This window comes from Salvelinus sp. IW2-2015, unplaced genomic scaffold (genome assembly GCF_002910315.2).
Source record: "Salvelinus sp. IW2-2015 unplaced genomic scaffold, ASM291031v2 Un_scaffold3033, whole genome shotgun sequence".
Classification (NCBI taxonomy): Eukaryota; Metazoa; Chordata; class Actinopteri; order Salmoniformes; family Salmonidae; genus Salvelinus; species Salvelinus sp. IW2-2015.
This window is the reverse complement of record NW_019944325.1, coordinates 57796-77274: the sequence shown is the minus strand read 5'-3', so window position 1 is coordinate 77274 and position 19479 is coordinate 57796. Positions and strand designations below refer to the sequence as shown.

The 19479-nt window shown below is 40.8% G+C and overlaps 1 protein-coding gene across 1 annotated transcript; it reads left to right on the top strand.

Annotated features, from left to right (window-relative positions):
- Window positions 1-4350: 4350 nt before the first annotated feature.
- On the top strand, window positions 4351-11945 carry LOC112075213 (signal peptidase complex catalytic subunit SEC11A). The gene is made up of 6 exons (XM_024142239.2): window positions 4351-4540; window positions 5125-5234; window positions 5428-5577; window positions 5873-5992; window positions 11244-11301; window positions 11527-11945. Exons 1-6 carry the CDS (start codon window positions 4490-4492, stop codon window positions 11575-11577), a joined length of 540 nt encoding a protein of 179 aa, XP_023998007.1. The 5' UTR covers window positions 4351-4489; the 3' UTR covers window positions 11578-11945.
- Window positions 11946-19479: the final 7534 nt, after the last annotated feature.

Genomic DNA, 19479 nt, shown 5'->3' with positions numbered 1-19479 from the left:
AAGAGTGGCACATGTGTGATAGTGTCAAAAACACTTCTCGATGATGTGTGAGTGTGTGTTACTCATAAGTTATGTGTGTGTTGTTGTGTGTGTGTGTGTGGTGTGTTGACCTGACACCCTGCAGCCAATCAGGAAACACAGGTCTGAACTATTAGGGTTTCCACATGGTGGTCATCCATGCATCTTTCGGCGGGGGCATTGCTCTTCCCACAGGGAACGAAACAGGGACACTGGCTTCTTACAGATGAGAACACACAGGGGGATAATTGACTATGGGGTGAGCAACCCGAAACAGTCCCCGATTATTCAGGGGCAGGCACTGCTTTGCTGCTACAGCAGGGAACACACAGGCCGGAGATAACGACTGATCACCCCTCGCAGTGGTCACCCAAGAGCTGAACAAAACACCCACCAAAACACAATGGAACACAGGCTGTAGTCTCGGATCTATTTCCAAGTGATCAGTGTCTGGTGTGATTTCTCCAAGGGATTCCTTGTCATCACCAAACATGTTCTGTAAAAATCCCGAACGATAAAGCCTTGCTTCCAACGTCCTTTTATTTGTTCAGACTGTCGTATGCACTAGGTGCACTTGATTCAGCAGCCCTAGCTCTGGGAGGCCAAAGTGTTCCCATTTTGAGCATACCATGTCGTCTGACGTCTTAAAGGTAAACTGAAGGTTAACTTGCTTGCCAATCAGAGTAGCTCAGATCACTTGTCTGCAACAGTTTCCTGAGCGCCATATAGACTGTAATATAGAGCTTGACACACAGAAAGTTGATAAATGATAAGGATTGCTAGACCTTTTCACAATCGGATTATCAGTCGTACATAGCGTACCAAACGATACCATCTCCACATCTAAGCTTGTAGCATTTTAGCTAAGCCTAACCCTTTTCTAACCTATAAGCCTACATTCTCCTAACCTGCTGCGTTATTTCTAATAACCTGATGTGTAAAGTTCCGTACCTGCCGCATAGTTCTTCTAACCTGCTGTGTTAAATTCTCCTTAACCTGCTGCATTAAAGTCAATTAACTTCTGCATTATTCGAATAAACTGCCTGCAGTTTAATCCCTAACCTGCTGCATTAGTTCTCCACTGCTGCGTTTTCTCCTACCCGCTGTGTTAATTCTCACCAACTGCTGCGGTTAGTGTCTCCTAACCTGCTGCATTGTTCTCCTAACCTGCTGTGTTAATTCTCCTAACCTGCTTGCATTTAGTTTCTCCTAAACCTGCTGTGGTTTAATTCTCCCAAACCTGCTGCGTTCGTTCTCCTAAACTGCTTGCGTTTAGTTCTCCTAACCTGCTGCGTTAATTCTCCTAACCTGCGCGTTAGTTCTCCTAACCTACCTATGTTCAAGTCACAATGTCGTGTATCTGTTACTCCATCTACCACCAAATGTAAGAAGGCTTCATTTGCGAGAACCATCAAATATCACAACAGCAGGACGACGATCGAACATGGTTATATCTAAAGCCATTGGTCCTCGATTTTTGCAACAAATTCACCAATCACGTTAGGTGCCTGCAGTTAGAGAAGCAAGCCAGCAAATGAAGGGTTGCCAGTCTAGAATCCCGGTTCTGACGGGACCAAAATCTGGTGGAAGTGAGCCGGCAACCGGCCGGGGATATGCGCGGTGATTGATTCTAGATGCCATTGCCTTCTGTTGTGCACACTTTGAGCAAGGCACAGAACCCCCACAACATCTGTTTTACGGTTCCTAGTGTGGCAGCCCTCTGCCTCCCAACTCATGCATATAGTACCGGTATTGTGATGTTTTTTGGAGGGGGTTGGGAATAAAGCAGAAGTTCACGTTTTCAGTTGACCTTAGAGATCAAAAAACCACACATGATGAATAAAGTATTTTATCATCTTCATCTTTTTTTTTAATTTGTCCCATTGTGGAATTCGCTTCATCTTCGAAAACTTCAGCGAGAGACCGTTCTTTTTGAATAGTACTGACTCCCTCCTTCAGTCTACATCTGTAAGACCATTGATGGAAGCTTACCAACTAAAGTTAAAGCACTGAACTCATTAGACAAAACATGTAGGGGCCAAAACAGAATGCGTTTGTACCAATAATGGATAGCTGTTAGTCGACAGTTCTCGCGAACCTCCACTCCAAGAGAGTTGTATCTGAACGAAGTAAAATACTTTTCTTTCAGTGTTGTGGCGCCGTAGTCTAAATCTCGATTTGCACCTGTTTTGGACAGGAGCAGCGATGATTGTTGTGGTCTCCACTAAGGACTTGGTAGTGGGCTGTGTTGCGCTATGCTATCTCCAAGAACTATAGCCCAGGTCAGGGAGTGTCTGTTTCGTTTTTGTGATGGGTGCATGAAGCATGATAAAAACGTTTTCAGATGAACTCAAGACCAAATCATAATGATTTTTTGAAAATGAGTCGTGACCTTCCTTGTTGTCCATTCTAGGGACCAGTGACAAATTTTTCTAACTTAAGGCGTGGTTTGTGTGTGTCCAAGTCATGTTGCAGATGTTTATGGCTGTAGGGCGCTGCTCTCTAAGCTTCTTAATATTCATTTTTTGTCTGTTGTTCTATGCATCAGCATCAAGCATCCATTCGCTTCATTCATACTTGACTAAGAGCGTGTACAGGTGGCTGTGGTTGTGTGTCGAATTCTCTCTGGGTTTTTCTTTATTTGCCATGGAACTGTGTGGCGTGGAGTATTCACGTCAGAGGTCTCTTTTTTCTCCTATTATCTGTTTCCATGAAGTACGAGTCGCACAAAGTAGCTGCTGTATGCTGATATACGCGCACGCAGATGCACACTCTCACACACACAAGGCAGACTTGTGTGTCGATTAAGAAAAATAATGTGTTATGCACATTCCACACATGAGAATCCCGGTGCTGGGTTAAAAGAAAACGAAGATAAAGAAATTATAAGAAATTCCTGTAGCCATTAAGCACTGGGAACCAGCAATATTCTGTGTCCACGTCTCTCATTTCCTTAGAGTTGTGTGTCAATGTCAATGAACTGCTCAAATCAGAAGTGCTGATAGCAATTATACTGAACAAAATGTAAATGCAACAAGATCCCCAAAATGTTGTGAACAAATTTGTTTACATCCTTGTTAGTGAGCATTTCTCCTCTGTCAAAATAATCCATCCACCTGACAGGTGTGGCATATCAAGAAGCTGATTAAACAGCACGATCATTACACAGATGCACCTTGTGCTGGGGACAATAAAAGGCCACTCTAAAATGTGCAGTTTTGTCACACAATACAATGCCACATATGTCTCAATTTTGAGGGAGCGTGCAATTGGCATGCTGACTGCAGGAATGTCCACCAGAGCTTTTGCCAGAGAATCGAATGTTAATTTCTCTACCATAAGCTGCCTCCAATGTCATTTTAGAGAATTTGGCAGTACGTCCAACCGTCCTCACAACCACAGACAACGTGTAATCATGCCAGCCCAGGACCTCCACATCCGGCTTCTTCACCAGCGGGATCGTCTGAGACCAGCCACGCAGACAGCTGATGAAACTGAGGAGTTTTTCTGTCTGTAATAAAGCCCTAGTATGGGGAAAAACCCATTCTGATTGGCTGGGCCTGGCTCCTCAGTGGGTGGGTCTATGCCCAGTCATGTGAAATCCATAGATTAAGTCCTAATGAATTGATTTCAATTGACCGATTTCCTTATATCAACTGTAACTCAGTAAAATCGTTGAAATTGTCACATGTTGTGTTTATATTTTTCTTCAGTATAGCTATAAGCGGTGCAATGTTTCTGGCTGTTCCTCCTACCCTTGGCTTTCCTCTACTACCCTGCCTCACTCCCTCTGTCCTGTGACAGAAACCCTGCTCAGTCAGAGAGAGATGATGGGACCTGTCAGTAGTTCACTGGAGTAGGGTTTTCTCTCTGTAGGTCACTGGATAAGGGTATTCTCTCTTTAGGTCACTAGTGAAGAGTTTTCTCTCTGTGCTGGTGGATTTAATTGTATCTTACAATATGGCAGGCTAGTGGCTTCAAAGCCTCTCATTGGCCAATACATAGCATACATCTTCCTAGTGATTGTCTCTCTGGTGAATGTTATAATAACGTGTGCCAGCCTGTAGAAAGTTCTATCTTGTTTTGTTATATTTCAGACCTCATAGTTTTTTATGCTTTTAGAGTTTTCATACTTTCATTGCAGGCGGCGCCCCACTGTCTGATTCATCTCGCTTGATTTCTAATGATAGTTGTCGATTAGATCGACTGATTGTAATTGAATCGGGTGTTCACTACATAAGTAAATGAAAGCTCTTAAAATTTGCATATCCAAACCTTCTGTCTGCCAGCCCCCGTATCGAGAAGCGACACCTCGACAAAATATTTTGAATGTGGGCGGAACTTCCGGCTGAGTGTACCCGGAAGATTTGGATGCAAGTTTCTCGGACGTTCATCCATATGTTCGCTTTTTATGTATCGATCACTGGTTTTTATTTAATTTAGGTAATTTTATAAACTCAATACCGGGACGATGTTGTCTTTAGATTTCCTTGATGATGTGCGGCGGATGAATAAGCGCCAGGTATGTACGGTAATATTGTTTTTGATGTGTGAACGTGACGGATTCTTCCGAGGCTAGTTAGCTAGCTACCTAGTTATGATAGCAACATTAGCCGGCTGGTTAATAACACGTTGCTTAAAATGTCAAGTCGTCTATGCTAACTAGCACCCAGCTTTCCGTGTTGTCTTAATCATGTACAAAGACAATTACCCAGCTAGTTTAATACGTTACATCGCCTATTGAACATGCATGATAAACTGGGTTATCAAAATAACTAGCTAGCAACCTTGCAAAAGCAATGTAGCTTTAGCCAGTACAATTTCCCCTCTGCCTAAATATGGTGTTACTTCAGTCTTCTTCAAACCTGGTGCTGAGGACCTACAAAGTGTGCAGACTTTTATTCCAACCTAAGTTACTAGTTTCTACTAGATTCTGCTGATCACCAAACACTTTATTAACTGAAACATATGTATTAGTATTGGTTTGGGACAAAAGCCTGCACACCTTGTTAGTCCCCAGGACCAGCTGTTGGTAGATATAGTTGTTATAAGCGAACACTAGCTTATCCTCGTCTCAACCTGACAACCTGTCTTATTTGTTTTCAGCTCTACTACCAGGTGCTGAATTTTGGTATGATAGTGTCCTCAGCCCTGATGATCTGGAAAGGACTGATGGTCGTGACAGGCAGCGAGAGCCCTATTGTTGTCGTCCTCAGGTAAAGCATTGGTGTTGGATTTATGTAGATAGGGTGCTTTTCAATAGACTCAAAGCGCTTTACATAGTAAGGGGAGATTTGCCCACTTTCACAACCAAAGTGTAGCACCAACATACCTACTGTTTGTCTGAAGCGCATCTGCTAATTTTAAGTAACCTGTCTATCCTTGACTGTAACATGTCCTTGGTTTCAGTGGAAGTATGGAGCCTGCTTTCCATCGAGGAGACCTTCTGTTCCTGACAAACCGGGTCGAGGACCCCATCAGAGTCGGAGAGATTGTGGTCTTCAGGATAGAGGGCAGAGAGATCCCCATAGTACACAGAGTACTAAAGATTCATGAAAAGTTGGTCTATGATGTTTCTGTAGTTATTGAAATGCGCTAGTTCTCTCTCGGGATAGTTCTCTTTGTTTGTTACAAGTTTAAGAAGGCCTACTTCCCCCCAAAATGTTGTATTGCTACATAACACTCAAACTAGGCTCTAAATATTCTGTAATATTTCTTACCTTGTATATGTTTTTTTTTTAATATGCTGGGTAACTGAATAAATGTCATTGTCAAAGCAACTTTATAAGCTGCTCTGGGGCCAGGAAATCGATGTATGACATCCAAACTAAATCTAAATGTTGATTATCTCCAGGGAAAATGGCGAAATCAAGTTCCTGACCAAAGGTGACAACAACTCTGTAGATGACAGAGGGCTGTACAAGCCGGGACAGCACTGGCTAGAGAAGAAAGACGTGGTGGGACGAGCCAGAGGGTGAGCATTTATCTMATTCCACCAGAGTGATACTAGGCTTAGTCTGCTGTATGACTTCAGTCWCATGCTTCACTTCACTGGATCTATATGATACCATTTCCCTTGAGATATTATTTAGTGCAAAATTAAACTGAACTTGAGTCTGCGCTCATCTAGCCTGTAGTAGTGGAAGGGCTCAAGCATGGTTTAAATTTCTCCATCACAGTGACGGATTTGAGATCGTGTAGATCCGCAATAAAAATCTCGGGGAAGGGTGGTGGGGGGGGGCTGATTTGGAGATCACATAACCTAATATGAAGTAATATTTTCCCAAATAAATGTATTATCAAATATGTTATTTTCTCTGTTACGCTGTGTGTACTGAACTGACATACTGTTGCGGATGTTCAGATGAAAATGGCAGTTTAAAAGTTAAGACATTTTTTCCATTTGTCACATCCCTACACTCGAGGCACATTCAAGTTGCGAGAGCAGTTTTGGCAAATGTATTTTGAAAGTGGGTTTGGCCTTTTTCTTTTTTTTAAGAGGAGGATCCCAGTTTTCCATTGCTACCACGTTTATTTCTCTACTCCTTCAATTATGCGAGTGGCATTATTTTAGAAATGCTCTGGTTACAACAGAGCATGGTTTAGGCACTTCTGCGCAAAGTAGTGATGGGTAGTTTGCGAACAAACTGCTTTTTTTAAAGGATTAGGTTATTTTTTGCCATTTTTTCCACCCAGTTTATTTGACTCCCTGATGTGCATACTGCTGCTTTTTGATCTCCAGACATCGACTATCTGCAGATAAATTATAAAAAATATTCTCTGAAGATGGTAATTCCTCAGTGCAGGAACCATACTGTGAGGAGAGACCCTCATTCTGCACTACGCACTTTTTTTCAGTGCTTTTTTTGGTCTTATTTTATTTTTTATTTTTSCAAGCCATCTAATAATTTGGTCTGGTAAAAATGTATTTGAACTCAAATTTCACGATCTAACATAATGGTAGGTAACATTTTAGGCTTTAAATTAGGGGTTGACCATTTTTCATGGTTTTATGTACATTTCTAAGCACTACTGATGAGGAGCCGTTTGGGAGCCAAATGAGAAGCTCTTTTAGGTGAAAGGAGCCAAATGATCCGGCTGACCGAAAAGACTTTGAATCAATATGCAACAGCTCTAAAAGGGGCAACGGTGTCTTAAATGGACAATGACAGTTTGTAATAGAAACCAAAAATATCAAATCTTTAGAGTGAATAATAATTAATTGATATACAGTATATATATAATAAAAGTATAGTTATTAATAACAATCAGGATGTTGTGTCCAATGGGTAAATGCAGATAGGCTGAAGCATGGAGTTTGTCCATGTACATTTTATAGTTACTATGCTGCATCAGTTGGGCTACAGGTGATATTGCTTATAGCATATCTGATATAGACCATGCATAGGCTATATGCATGGTCCAATATGATTTTACCAATATTTTATTGGACAAATTTCTGGAGGTGGTAATTTATTTGGAATGGTTTCAGCGTAATTTTACTTTCATTTTGGAGTAGAATGTCCCTTTAAAAAGTCACCAGAACTGAGCTTCTCAGTCTTCTACTTACAAATTATCCCAGGGTGGACCCCGGACCCTCTAAGGAAGGGGACTGGAATTGGTCAAACTCGCAGTTTAGGTCTAATACATGTACACAATTATCCTCTTTCCCTGAAAGCATGATGGCCATGACTTTCTGACATGAAAGGGCCGGTTAACTTGGCGCCAGACAAGTTTCCGTCACGGGATTTGTTTTGTTTTTGCTTTAACCCTTCTCAAGTATTTAACCAGGTGTGAACATACTTTAAAGTTGGCTTTACTATTTATGTTTTTGTTGAACTTTTACTTCACTACATTTTTATTTTATTTTTTATTTCACCTTTATTTAACCAGGTAGGCTAGTTGAGAACAAATTCTCATTTACAACTGCGACCTGGCCAAGATAAAGCAAAGCAGTGCGACACAAACAACAACACAGTTACACATGGAATAAACAAGCGTACAGTCAATAACACAATAGAAAAAAGAAAGTCTATATACAGTGTGTGCAAATGGTGTGAGGAGGTAGGCAATAAATAGGCCATAGTAGCGAAATAATTACAATTTAGCAGATTAACACTGGAGTGATAAATGAGCAGATGATGATGTACAAGTAGAGATACTGGTGTGCAAAAAAGTAAATAAAAACAATATGGGGATGAGGTAGGTAGATTGGGTGTGCTATTTACAGATGGAGTATGTGCAGCGATCGGTTAGCTGCTCAGATAGTTGGTGAGCGAAATATAAGTCTCCAGCTTCATTGATTTTTTTGCAATTCGTTCCAGTCACTGGCAGCAGAGAACTGGAAGGAAAGGCGGCCAAAGCAGGTGTTGGCTTTGGGGATGACCAGTTAGATATACTTGCTGGAGCGAGTGCTACGGGTGGGTGTTGTTATCGTGACCAGTGAGCTGAGATAAGGCAGAGCTTTACCTAGCATAGACTTGTAGATGACCTGGAGCCAGTGGGTATGGCGACGAATATGTAGCGAGGGCCAGCCGACTAGAGCATACAGGTCGCTGTGGTGGGTGGTATAAGGCGCTTTGGTAACAAAATGGATGGCACTGTGATAGACTGCATCCAGTTTGCCTGTGTAGAGTATTGGAAGCTATTTTGTAGATGACATCGCTGAAGTCGAGGATCGGTAGGATAGTCAGTTTTACTAGGGTAAGTTTGGCGGCGTGAGTGAAGGAGGCTTTGTTTGCGAAATAGAACGCCGATTCTAGATTTGATTTTGGATTGGAGATATTTAATATGAGTCTGGAAGGAGAGTTTACAGTCTAGCCAGACACCTAGGTATTTGTAGTTGTCCTCATATTCTAGGTCATAACCGTCCAGGGTAGTGATGCTAGTCGGGCGGACGGGTGCAGGCAGCAAACGGTTGAAAAGCATGCATTTGGTGTTACTGGCGTTTAAAAGCAGTTGGAGGCCACGGAAGGAGAGTTGTATGGCATTGAGGTTCGTTTGGAGGTTAGTTAGCACAGTGTCCAAAGAAGGGCCAGATGTATACAGAATGGTGTCGTCTGCGTAGAGGTGGATCAGGGAATCACCCGCAGCAAGAGCGATATCATTGATATATACAGAGAAAAGAGTCGGCTGAGAATTGAACCCTGTGGTACCCCCATAGAGACTGCCAGAGGTCCGGACAACAGGCCCTCCGATTTGACACACTGAACTCTGTCTGCGAAGTAGTTGGTGAACCAGGCGAGGCAGTCATTTGAGAAACCAAGGCTATTGAGTCTGCCGATAAGAATACGGTGATTGACAGAGTCGAAAGCCTTGGCCAGGTTGATGAAGACGGCTGCACAATACTGTCTTTTATCGATGGCGGTTATGATATCGTTTAGTACCTTGAGCGTGGYTGAGGTGTACCCGTGACTACCTCGGAAACCGGATTGCACAGCGGAGAAGGTACGGTGGGATTCGAAATGGTCAGTGATCTGTTTATTAACTTGGCTTTCGAAGACTTTAGAGAGGCAGGGCAGGATGGATATAGGTCTATAACAGTTTGGGTATAGAGTGTCACCCCCTTTGAAGAGGAGGATGACCACGGCATGATCTCGGACGATGCAAAAGAGAGGTTGAACAGACGGGTAATAGGGGTTGCAACAATAGTGGCAGATAGTCTAGCCCAGCTGATTTGTATGGGTCCAGGTTTTGCAGCTCCTTCAGAACATCTGCAATCTAGATTTGGGTGAAGGAGAAGCTGGGGAGGTTTGGGCAAGTAGATGCGGGGTGGACGGAGCGGTTAGCCGGGGCTGGGAAAGCTTGGCCAGCCGTAGAGAAATTCTTATTGAAATTTTCGATTATCGTGGATTTATCGGTGGTGACCGTGTTACCTAGCCTCAGAGCAGTGGGCAGCTGGGAGGAGGTGCTCTTGTTCTCCATGGACTTTAGTGTCCCTAAACTTTTTGGAGTTAGAGCTACAGGATGCAAATTTCTGTCTGAAAATGCTAGCCTTTGCTTTCCTGACTGACTGCGTGTATTGGTTCCTGACTTACCTGAAAAGTTGCTTATCGCGGGTACTATTCGATGCTATTGCAGTCCGCCACAGGATGTTTTTGTGCTGGTCAAGGGCAGTCAGGTCTGGAGTGAACCAAGGGCTATATCTGTTCTTAGTTCTACATTTTTTTTTGAAAGGGGAATGCTTATTTAAGATGGTGAGGAATTTACTTTTTAAGAACGACGAGGCATCCTCGACTGACGGGATGAGGTCAATATCCTTCCAGGATACCCGGGCCAGGTCGATTTAGAAAGGTGATGAGAAGTGGTCGTACCCATAGCGGATGCAGGCAATGAGGCAGTGATCGCTGAGATCCTGATTGAAAACAGCAGAGGTGTATTTGGAGGTTAAGTTAGTCAGGATAATATCTATGACGGTGCCCACGTTTACAGATTTAGGGTTGTACCTGGTGGGTTCCTTGATAATTTGTGTGAGATTGAGGGCATCAAGCTTAGATTGTAGGACTGCCGGGGTATTAAGCATATCCCAGTTTAGGTCACCTAACTGAACGAACTCTGAAGATAGATGRGGGGCAATCAATTCACATATGGTGTCCAGGGCACAGCTGGGAGCTGAGGGGGGTCTATAACAGCGGCACCGGCAAGAGACTTATTTCTGGAGAGATTCATTTTTTAAATTAGAAGCTCGAACTGTTTGGGCATAGACCTGAAAAGTATGACAGAACTTTGCAAGCTATCTCTGCAGTATATTGCAACTCCTCCCCCTTTGGCAGTTCTATCTTGACGGTAAATGTTGTAGTTGGGTATGGACATCTCAGACTGCTTCATTTGTAAATTATGTCTGAGTGTTGGAGTGTGCCCCTGGCTATCCGTATATCGAAAATGTTGCTGTCTGATTTGCTTAATATAAGGAATTTGAAAGGATTTATGCTTTGACTTTTGATACTTAAGTACATTTTAGCAATTCCATTTACTTTTGATACTTAAATATATTTAAAACCAAATACTTTTACTCAAGTAGTATTTTACTGGGTGACTTTTACTTTCATTTTCTACGGTATCTTTACTTTTACTCAAGTACGACAATTGAGTACTTTTTCCACCACTGTTTTTAACTATTGAAGATGTAATGTTAGGTAATAATTTACTTGAATTGTACATCATAACAGCGTCATGACATTGTCATGAACATGTCATCTGATGTTGAATGTCAATTTTGTCTCCAGGTTTGTACCATACATCGGAATCGTTACCATTCTGATGAACGACTATCCCAAATTCAAGGTAAGATATTTTACATCGTCATCACTAGAAGGAATATCACCTAAAGTTTTATGAATTGTTTACTAAATTCAGCCTTATTAGGAGCGTGATGCAGGTACTCTAAAGGTTAGAGAGCCTGACCAGCAGCCAGACACTAAACAGTGGGAGAGCAACTGGCAGACAGAAAGCTGTTGGTTTCAGATCCTCGGAACAGGGATACTAATATTTTGTTCTTCCCCTTCCCAGTACGCTGTTCTCTTCCTGCTGGGTCTGTTTGTCCTGGTCCATCGGGAGTGAGGAAGAGACTACCTAACTATCTGCCACGGAGGAAAAATTGGAAATCCACACCCCACCATGCCTTTCAAGACAGAATTATGTTGATTATGTCAAATTAAGTTGCTTTTTCTGTACCATATGTTTTGAATTGTGGATAGTGTTTACATTATAAAAAAACAAGCGTTCATTATTTTTGTGAGGGGAAATTAGATATAAGTTAAGTAGAATAAAGAGCTGTATTTCTTATTTGATTTTTCAGAATATGAATCCAACATTTTAGATGGTTAATTGTGTATTTTGTTTTCACTTCTAATTAGGTTTTGCTTTGCTTGAAATATTGAATGACAAGTGATATGTTTGACATTAAATATGACATCTGTTACCCTCTATCCTGCATTCTGGTAACTCTATGCACTTAGTTTTTTCTTATATTCAAGCATAACTTCACTAAAACATTTGTGCATTTTCAAAATTGCCAATTTTACATGCAGGGCTCAAATATGACATTTACATTTTAGTCATTTAGCAGACACTTATCCAAGCGACTTACAGTAGGTGCAATGCATCTTAAATGCTAGGTGGACAACCACTATCCTCATTCATGGCTAAGCACATGTTTTTATACTACACTGAAACAAACATACAAACGCAACATGTAAAGTGTTGGCTCCAAGTTTCATGGAGCTGAAATAAAAGATCCCAGAAATGTTAATATGCACAAAAAGCTTGTTTTCATATTTTTGTGCACAAATTTGTTTATGTTGCTGTTGTGAGCATTTCCTTTGCCAAGTTAAATCCATCCACCTGATGTGTGTGGCAAATCAAGAAGCTATTAAACAGCATGTCATTTCATAGGTGCACCTTGTGCTGAGGACACATAAACAGATCTCTAAAATGTGCGGTTTTGTCACACACAATGCCAGATGTCAGGGAGTGTGCAATTGGCATGCTGACTGCAGGAATGTACACCAGAGATGTTGCCAGATAATTGAATGTTAATTTCTCTACCATAAGTCGCCTCCAATGTTGTTTAAGAGAACTTTACAGTACATCCAACCGGCCTCACAACTCACAGACCAAGTTGTATGGCGTTGTGTGGGCGAGCGTTAGCTGATGTCAACATTGTGAACAGAGTGCTTCCATTGTGGCGATGGGGTTATGGGCAGGCATAAGCTACAGACAAAAACAATTGCATTTTATAGATGACAATTTGAATGCACACAGATACTGTGACGAGATCCTGAGGCCCATTGTCATGCAATTTAATCCGCCACATCACCTTCATGTTTCCAGCATGATCATGGCACGCCCCATGTAGGCTCAATATTGGTTTTCTGATCCACGCCCCTACCTTTTTTTAAGGTATCTGTGACCAACAGATGCAGATTTGTATTCCCAGTTGTGAAATCCATAGATTAGGGCCTAATGAGTTTATTTCAATTGACTGATTTCTTTATATGAACTGTAACTTTATCATCTTTGAAATTGTTGCATGTTGCGTTTATATTTTGGTTCACTATATATGTGCAGTCAAAAGTTTGGACACACCTACATTCAAGAGATTTTATTTTCTTGGGTTGAGGTTGTAAATTGTGGAGGCCAAGTCATCTGATGCAGCACTCCATCACTCTCCTTCTTGGGCAAATATCCCTTACACAGTCTGGATGTGTGTTGGGTCATTGTCCTGTTGATAAACAAATGATAGTCCCACTAAGCGTAAACCAGATGGGATGGCGTATCACTGCAGAATGCTGTGGTGGCCATGCTGGTTAAGTGTGCCTTGAATTCTAAATAAATCACTGACAGTGTCACCAGCAAACCACCATCACACCTCCTCCATGCTTCACTGTGGGAACCAAACATGCGGAGATCATCAAGTCACCTACTCTGCGTCTCACAAAGACACGGCGGTTAGAACCAAAAATCTCAGATTTGAACTCATCAGACCAAAGGGCAGATTTCCACCGGTCTGCTGGTGTTTCTTGGCCCAAGCAAGTCTCTTCTTCTCATTGGTGTCCTTTAGTAGTGATTTCTTTGCAGCAATTTGACCATAAAGGCCTGATTCACGCAGTCTCCTCTGAACAGTTGGTGTTGAGATGTGTCTGTTACTTGAACTCTGAAGCATTTATTTGGGCTGCAATTTCTGAGGCTGGTAACTCTAATGAACTTATCCTCTGCAGCAGAGGTAACTAGGTCTTCCTTTCCTGTGGCGGTCCTCATGAGAGACAGTTTCATCATAGCGCTTGATGGTTTTTGTGACTGCACTTGAAGAAAGTGTTGTTGAAATGTTCTAGATTGACTGACTTTCATGTCTTAAAGTAATGATGGATTGTTATTTCTCTTTGCTTATTTGAGCTGTTCTTTCCATAATATGGACTTGGTATTTTACCAAATAGGGCTATCTTCTGTGTACCACCCCTACCTTGTCACAACACAACTGATTGGCTCAAACACATTAAGAAGGAAAGAAATTCCACAATTTAACTTTTAACAAGGCACACCTGTTAATTGAAATGCATTCCAGGTGACTACCTCATGAAGCTGGTTGAGAGAATGCCAAGAGTGTGTAAAGCTGTTATCAAGACAAAGGGTGGCTACTTTGAGAACCTCAAATATAAAATATATTTTGATTTGTTTAACACTTTTTTGGTTACTACATGTTTCCATATGTGTTATTTCATAGTTTTGATGTCTTCACTATTATTCTAAAATGTAGAAAATAGTTCAAATTTAGAAAAACCCTTGAATGCGTAGGTGTGTCCAAACTTTTGACTGGTACTGTATATATATATATATATATATATATATATTTTTTTTTACAATATTCTGAACCGATGTTTGCCCTTTTGACATACAGTACCTTCCGAAAGTTTTTATACCCCTTGACTTCGAAAGTTTTTATACCCCTTGACTTCTTCCACATTTTGTTGTGTTACAGCCTGAACACACAATAGCCCATAATGACAAAGAGAATGTTTTTAAAAATGTTTGTACATTTATTGAAAATAAAATACAGAAATGTTTAATTTACATAAGTGTTCACACCCCTGAGTCCATATATGTTAATCACCTTTGGCAGCGATTACAGCTGTGAATCTTTCTGGGAAAGTCTCTAAGAGCTTTGCACACTTGGATTGTACAATATTTGCACTTTATTCTTTATTTAAATTCTTCAAGCTCTGTCTAGTTGGTTGATGATCATAGCTAGACAGACATTTTCAAGTCTTGCCATAGTTTTTCAAGCCGATTTAAGTAAAAACTGTAACTAGGTCACTCAGGAACATTCAATGGCATCTTGGTAAGCAACTGTAATTCAATGGTCTTGTGTTTTACGTTATTGTCCCGCTGAAAGGTGAATTTGTCTCCCGGTATCTGTTGGAAAGCAGAGTGAACCAGGTTTTCCTCTAGGATATTGCCTGTGCTTAGCTCTATTCCATTTATTTTTTATCATAAACAAACTCCCCAGTCCTTGCCGATGATAAGCATACCCATAACATGATGCAGCCACCAGCATGCTTGAAAATATGAAGAGTGGTGCTCAGTGATGTGTTGTGTTGGATTTGCCCTTGAAACATAACGCTTTGTACTCAGGACATACAATTAAATTATTTGCCACATATTTAGCTGTTTTATTTTAGGATGAATGTTTTGGGATATTTTATTTAATTCTGTGCAGACTGCATTATTTTCACTCTGTCATTTAGGTTAGTATTGTGGAGTAACTACAATGTTGTTGATTCATCCTCAGTTTTCTCCTTTCACAGCCATTAAACTCTGTAACTGTTTTAAAGTCACCATTGGCCTTATGGTGAAATCGCTGAGTGGTTTCCTCCCTCTCCAGCAACTGAGTTAAGAAATAAGCCTGTATCTTTGTAGTGACTGGGTGTATTGATACACCATCCAAATTGCAATTAATAACTTCACCATGCTCAAAGGGATTTTCAATGTCTGCTTTTGTTATTTTTACCTATCTACCAATAAGTGCCCTTCTTTGCAAGGCATTGGAAAACCTCCCTTGTCTTTGTGGTTGAATCTGTGTTTGAAATTCACTGCTCGACTGAGGGGCCTTACAGATAATTATATATGAGGGTACAGATATGAGGTAGTCATTAAAAAAATCATGTTAAACACTATTATTACGCACAGAGTGAGTTCATGCAACTTATTATGTGACTTGTTAAGCAAAGTTTTACTCCTGAATTTATTTAGGCTTGCCATACCATACATACATAACAAAAGAATATAATTATTATTGACTCAAGGCATTTCAGAATTACATTTTTGATGAATTTGTAAGAATGTCTAAAAACATAATTCCACTTTGACATTATGGGGTATTGTGTGCAGGCCAGTGATGCAAAATCTCAATTTTGTCCATTTTAAATTCAGGCTGTAACACAACAAAGTATGGTCAAAGTGTGTGAATTCTTTCTGAAGACACTGTATATGCTCTCATGGTGGGGAGGAAGAACAAAGAATTAACAAAGTTACTATGAAGATGTTATGAAGGATAAATATTTGCCTCTTCAAATCAAGCGTTTTAAAGCTTTGGGACGCAACCTGACAAAGGGCCTTATTCAATAAACACTGTACAGCATCCAAATATTCTTGAGACGCGGCCAAACAGTATTCCTCCCACACCGTTAAAATTGTTACACAATAATACAATAAATACAACCATATTTTATACGTGATTTATTAACAGATATTAAGGCAGATTTTGCTCACAGTCTTCATTTGATGGACCCTTTACAGTTTCCCTGATGGTATGAGTTAAAATTCTAATTAACCGTGGGTGGTCAGTCTTAAAATCATCTTGCATTTCTGGAGGATGTTGCTATTGTAGAGTGATAGAAGGTTTGATGGTGGTAGCCTGGGATTTTAAAGCACAGCAGTTACCGCAATTTGTTTTACTTCACATTCAGACAATCTTAAAAGGACATGCAGTCTAGATGTGGCCCTGGTTTGCTTATACCGTTTCTAATTTATCTAATGGTGAATCCTATACGTCTTTATATAGAATACTGGAAATCCCTCCAACATAGTCTAATCCCCATCAAAGGGTTAATCAGGTATGTTTGGGGGAGACCAACACTTTCCAGGTCTCTAGGGAATTACCTGCATTGACTCAGTCTGTAGGTACTTCACACATCCTTCCGGCACTTTAAGATGAAATAACCTCTAATCAGTGAGCCCTTCAAATTCATGGCTTCCATGCAAGTCGAGTCCAGCTCAACCATAGACCTCAATCAACCTTTCAAGTATTGTCCTTGTCAAGTAATTTAATTTATTAAGAGACAGTTTCCCGGTCACAGATTAAGTTAAGTCCTGGACAATGAAGCAACTTGTAAGCCATTTTATTTCCTTTGTGTTATTGAAAATGGCTCGGAAGTAAACATTTTCACGGTTAAGTTTACACCTGTTGTATTCGGCRCATGTGACAAATACAATTTGATTTGATTTCATGGAGATTTTACATTGACCATGCTTTTATTCCAGAACTAGGCTTAATGCCCTGTGCCCTGAGAAACCGCCCCAAATGTCTGAACGTACTTTGTCTCTCTTGCATCAAACTCCTTCATCAATGCACTTGGTTGTCTTGATAGTCCATTCATAATATCCTAATTTCTGTCAMACAAACCCACGGCACCCAGGCTAAATGAAGGAACAGTGTGACTGGAGTCTTGGATGTCAAAGGTTAGACAGGGGACAATACCAAGTAGTAGGCCTAGTTCTCTTACTTAACTTCCCAGTTAGCACCCTGAAGTGTCAAAAAGGACACTGTCTCAACAGCTTTAATTCTAGGGTGAGAATCAGCAAGTCCTCTTCTGCATCTCAAAGGGCACCCGATTCCATAGTGCACTACTTTTGATCAGAGCACTACGGGCCCTGGTCAAAAGTAGTGCACTACATAGGGAATAGGGTGCCATTTGGGGTCCAAGCCCTCCTGTCCTAAGACCGGAGGCTGAGGTCCGCGGGACTGAGACCCCGGTCCAGTGACCACGACTGCCTGTGTGCCACAACTGACAGCCAAATGTCAGGCTACTCATGTGGAACTAAGGCCTTGGGGGTGTCTTGGCAGGAAATAATGTTTGCATCCCAAATGGCACCCTATTCCCTACATAGCCCACAGTGCTCTGGTCAAAAGTAGTGCACGATGTATAGGGTTCCATTTGTGATGCATCCAATGTGTTGGCCTGAATTTCCTGCCATGCATCCATGGTGTAAGGAAAGCTGAAGGGATCTGTTGTGGGCAGAGCTGATAATGGACCTAATTTACACCTCCAATAATTTATCCTAAAATATACATTTATCTCAAGGGGCTAATACTGACTTCTCTGTTGATAATACATATATATTAGTAGAGCTGCTGCATCACCCCCAGAAACATCTGAATAATAAAAAAAATATGAATAAAATGTTGTTGTTTTTTTAGAGAAAAAAAAATCTCAAAAAAGTTGTGCCTTTACTAGTCCTGTATCTGTGTATTACTAATCTGTGATATGATCAACCACTTCAATAGTTGCATTGCAGAGTTCTCCAAAATAGGCCTATTCATCTATAGATTAGTTTTCTAAACTAAGAATATTGGAATATTCCCCCTGCAGTGCCCTTAATTGAGTTTACTATGGACTAATTCATTTTGAAATCATTGACATGTTGACATCGACATGTTTCCTGTAGCTGTTGACACTGATAGGCTATATTAAACTCACCTATTGTTCGAGCTAATCGCTCGTAATTTACGCAGCAAATATAATTTATAGATTTAAAGATTACGCACGAATCATTACGTTGTGACCGATTTAAACTGTGAGATTGACTGACAGCTTGGGTTTGGTCAACAACCATGCTTGTGAATTGCTCTGCATAAAATTCCTCTGACTTCGTGTCAGTGTCACGCAAGAGAGCCCACCCAGATCAGCATGGTATAAATGCAGCATCGGATTGGGTTTGAAAGTCTGTCACGAATAACTGCGCTTCTATTGCCATTTGGAAATTTTGCGTCCAGGAGGACAGTTCTATAGCCTATTTCTTCCGTAGAGATGTCCGGATTTTTTTTGAACGTTTGCCAACTTGGTTTTTTTACCTACCTTGTGCTTTTTTCTTACATTTCTGTAACCACTTCAGTGAGTTTTGATTTAACYGAACTTGGAAATAAAGTTGCGAAAATTAAAGTTAATCAAAGAGGGAATCTTTGGGCGACAGGTAAGGCATGCGAAGGCTATTCTCAATCTCATCTACAACACAGCATACAATTGTGAAAGTAAAATCTGGCAATTATATATTTTTTATTCCTAATTACAACAATGGATTAAGTCTAGCTCTTATCAAAGAAACCTATATTTACTCTTTCAAAACATAGACTTTCAACATGTTAGGAAATATTTCATTTCACTTGAGAATCAAATGACCAAAATATAACTTTCTCTTACCTCCAAGGTCATTTTATGGGCAAGAAGAGTGTCATGGATAGCCCTCTGCTCCAGTCTCCCGATGGGCAGTCTGTGGATGCGTTCGAGGTCGCCTTGAGTCCGGAGCAGAACGGGATGGGTAATCTCTTCCAAGATGTGCTGAGGGTCGCGTTGCAAGCCCAACTCAGAGATGACACAGAGAACCGCTCTAAAAACCAGGTGAGCTATCAACAACACCAACCTGTATATGACCATAGATTTATCTGTACAATTTATAATGAGACTATCCTGTGTCAAAATTGCATTGTTTAATGGCATTATCTTAACCAGGTGAGCCTCAACCGGTCTGACGATTTAACTGTGCAGTAGAAAATACATGTCTACTGCATTATTTAATGGCATTCTCTTAATATCCCATAGGAGACTGGATTGTTGATGAAGATATTAGAGAGCTACATTGAAAACAACAGAAAGTGATGCAGAGGTCTATCATAATGTTCCTTATAAC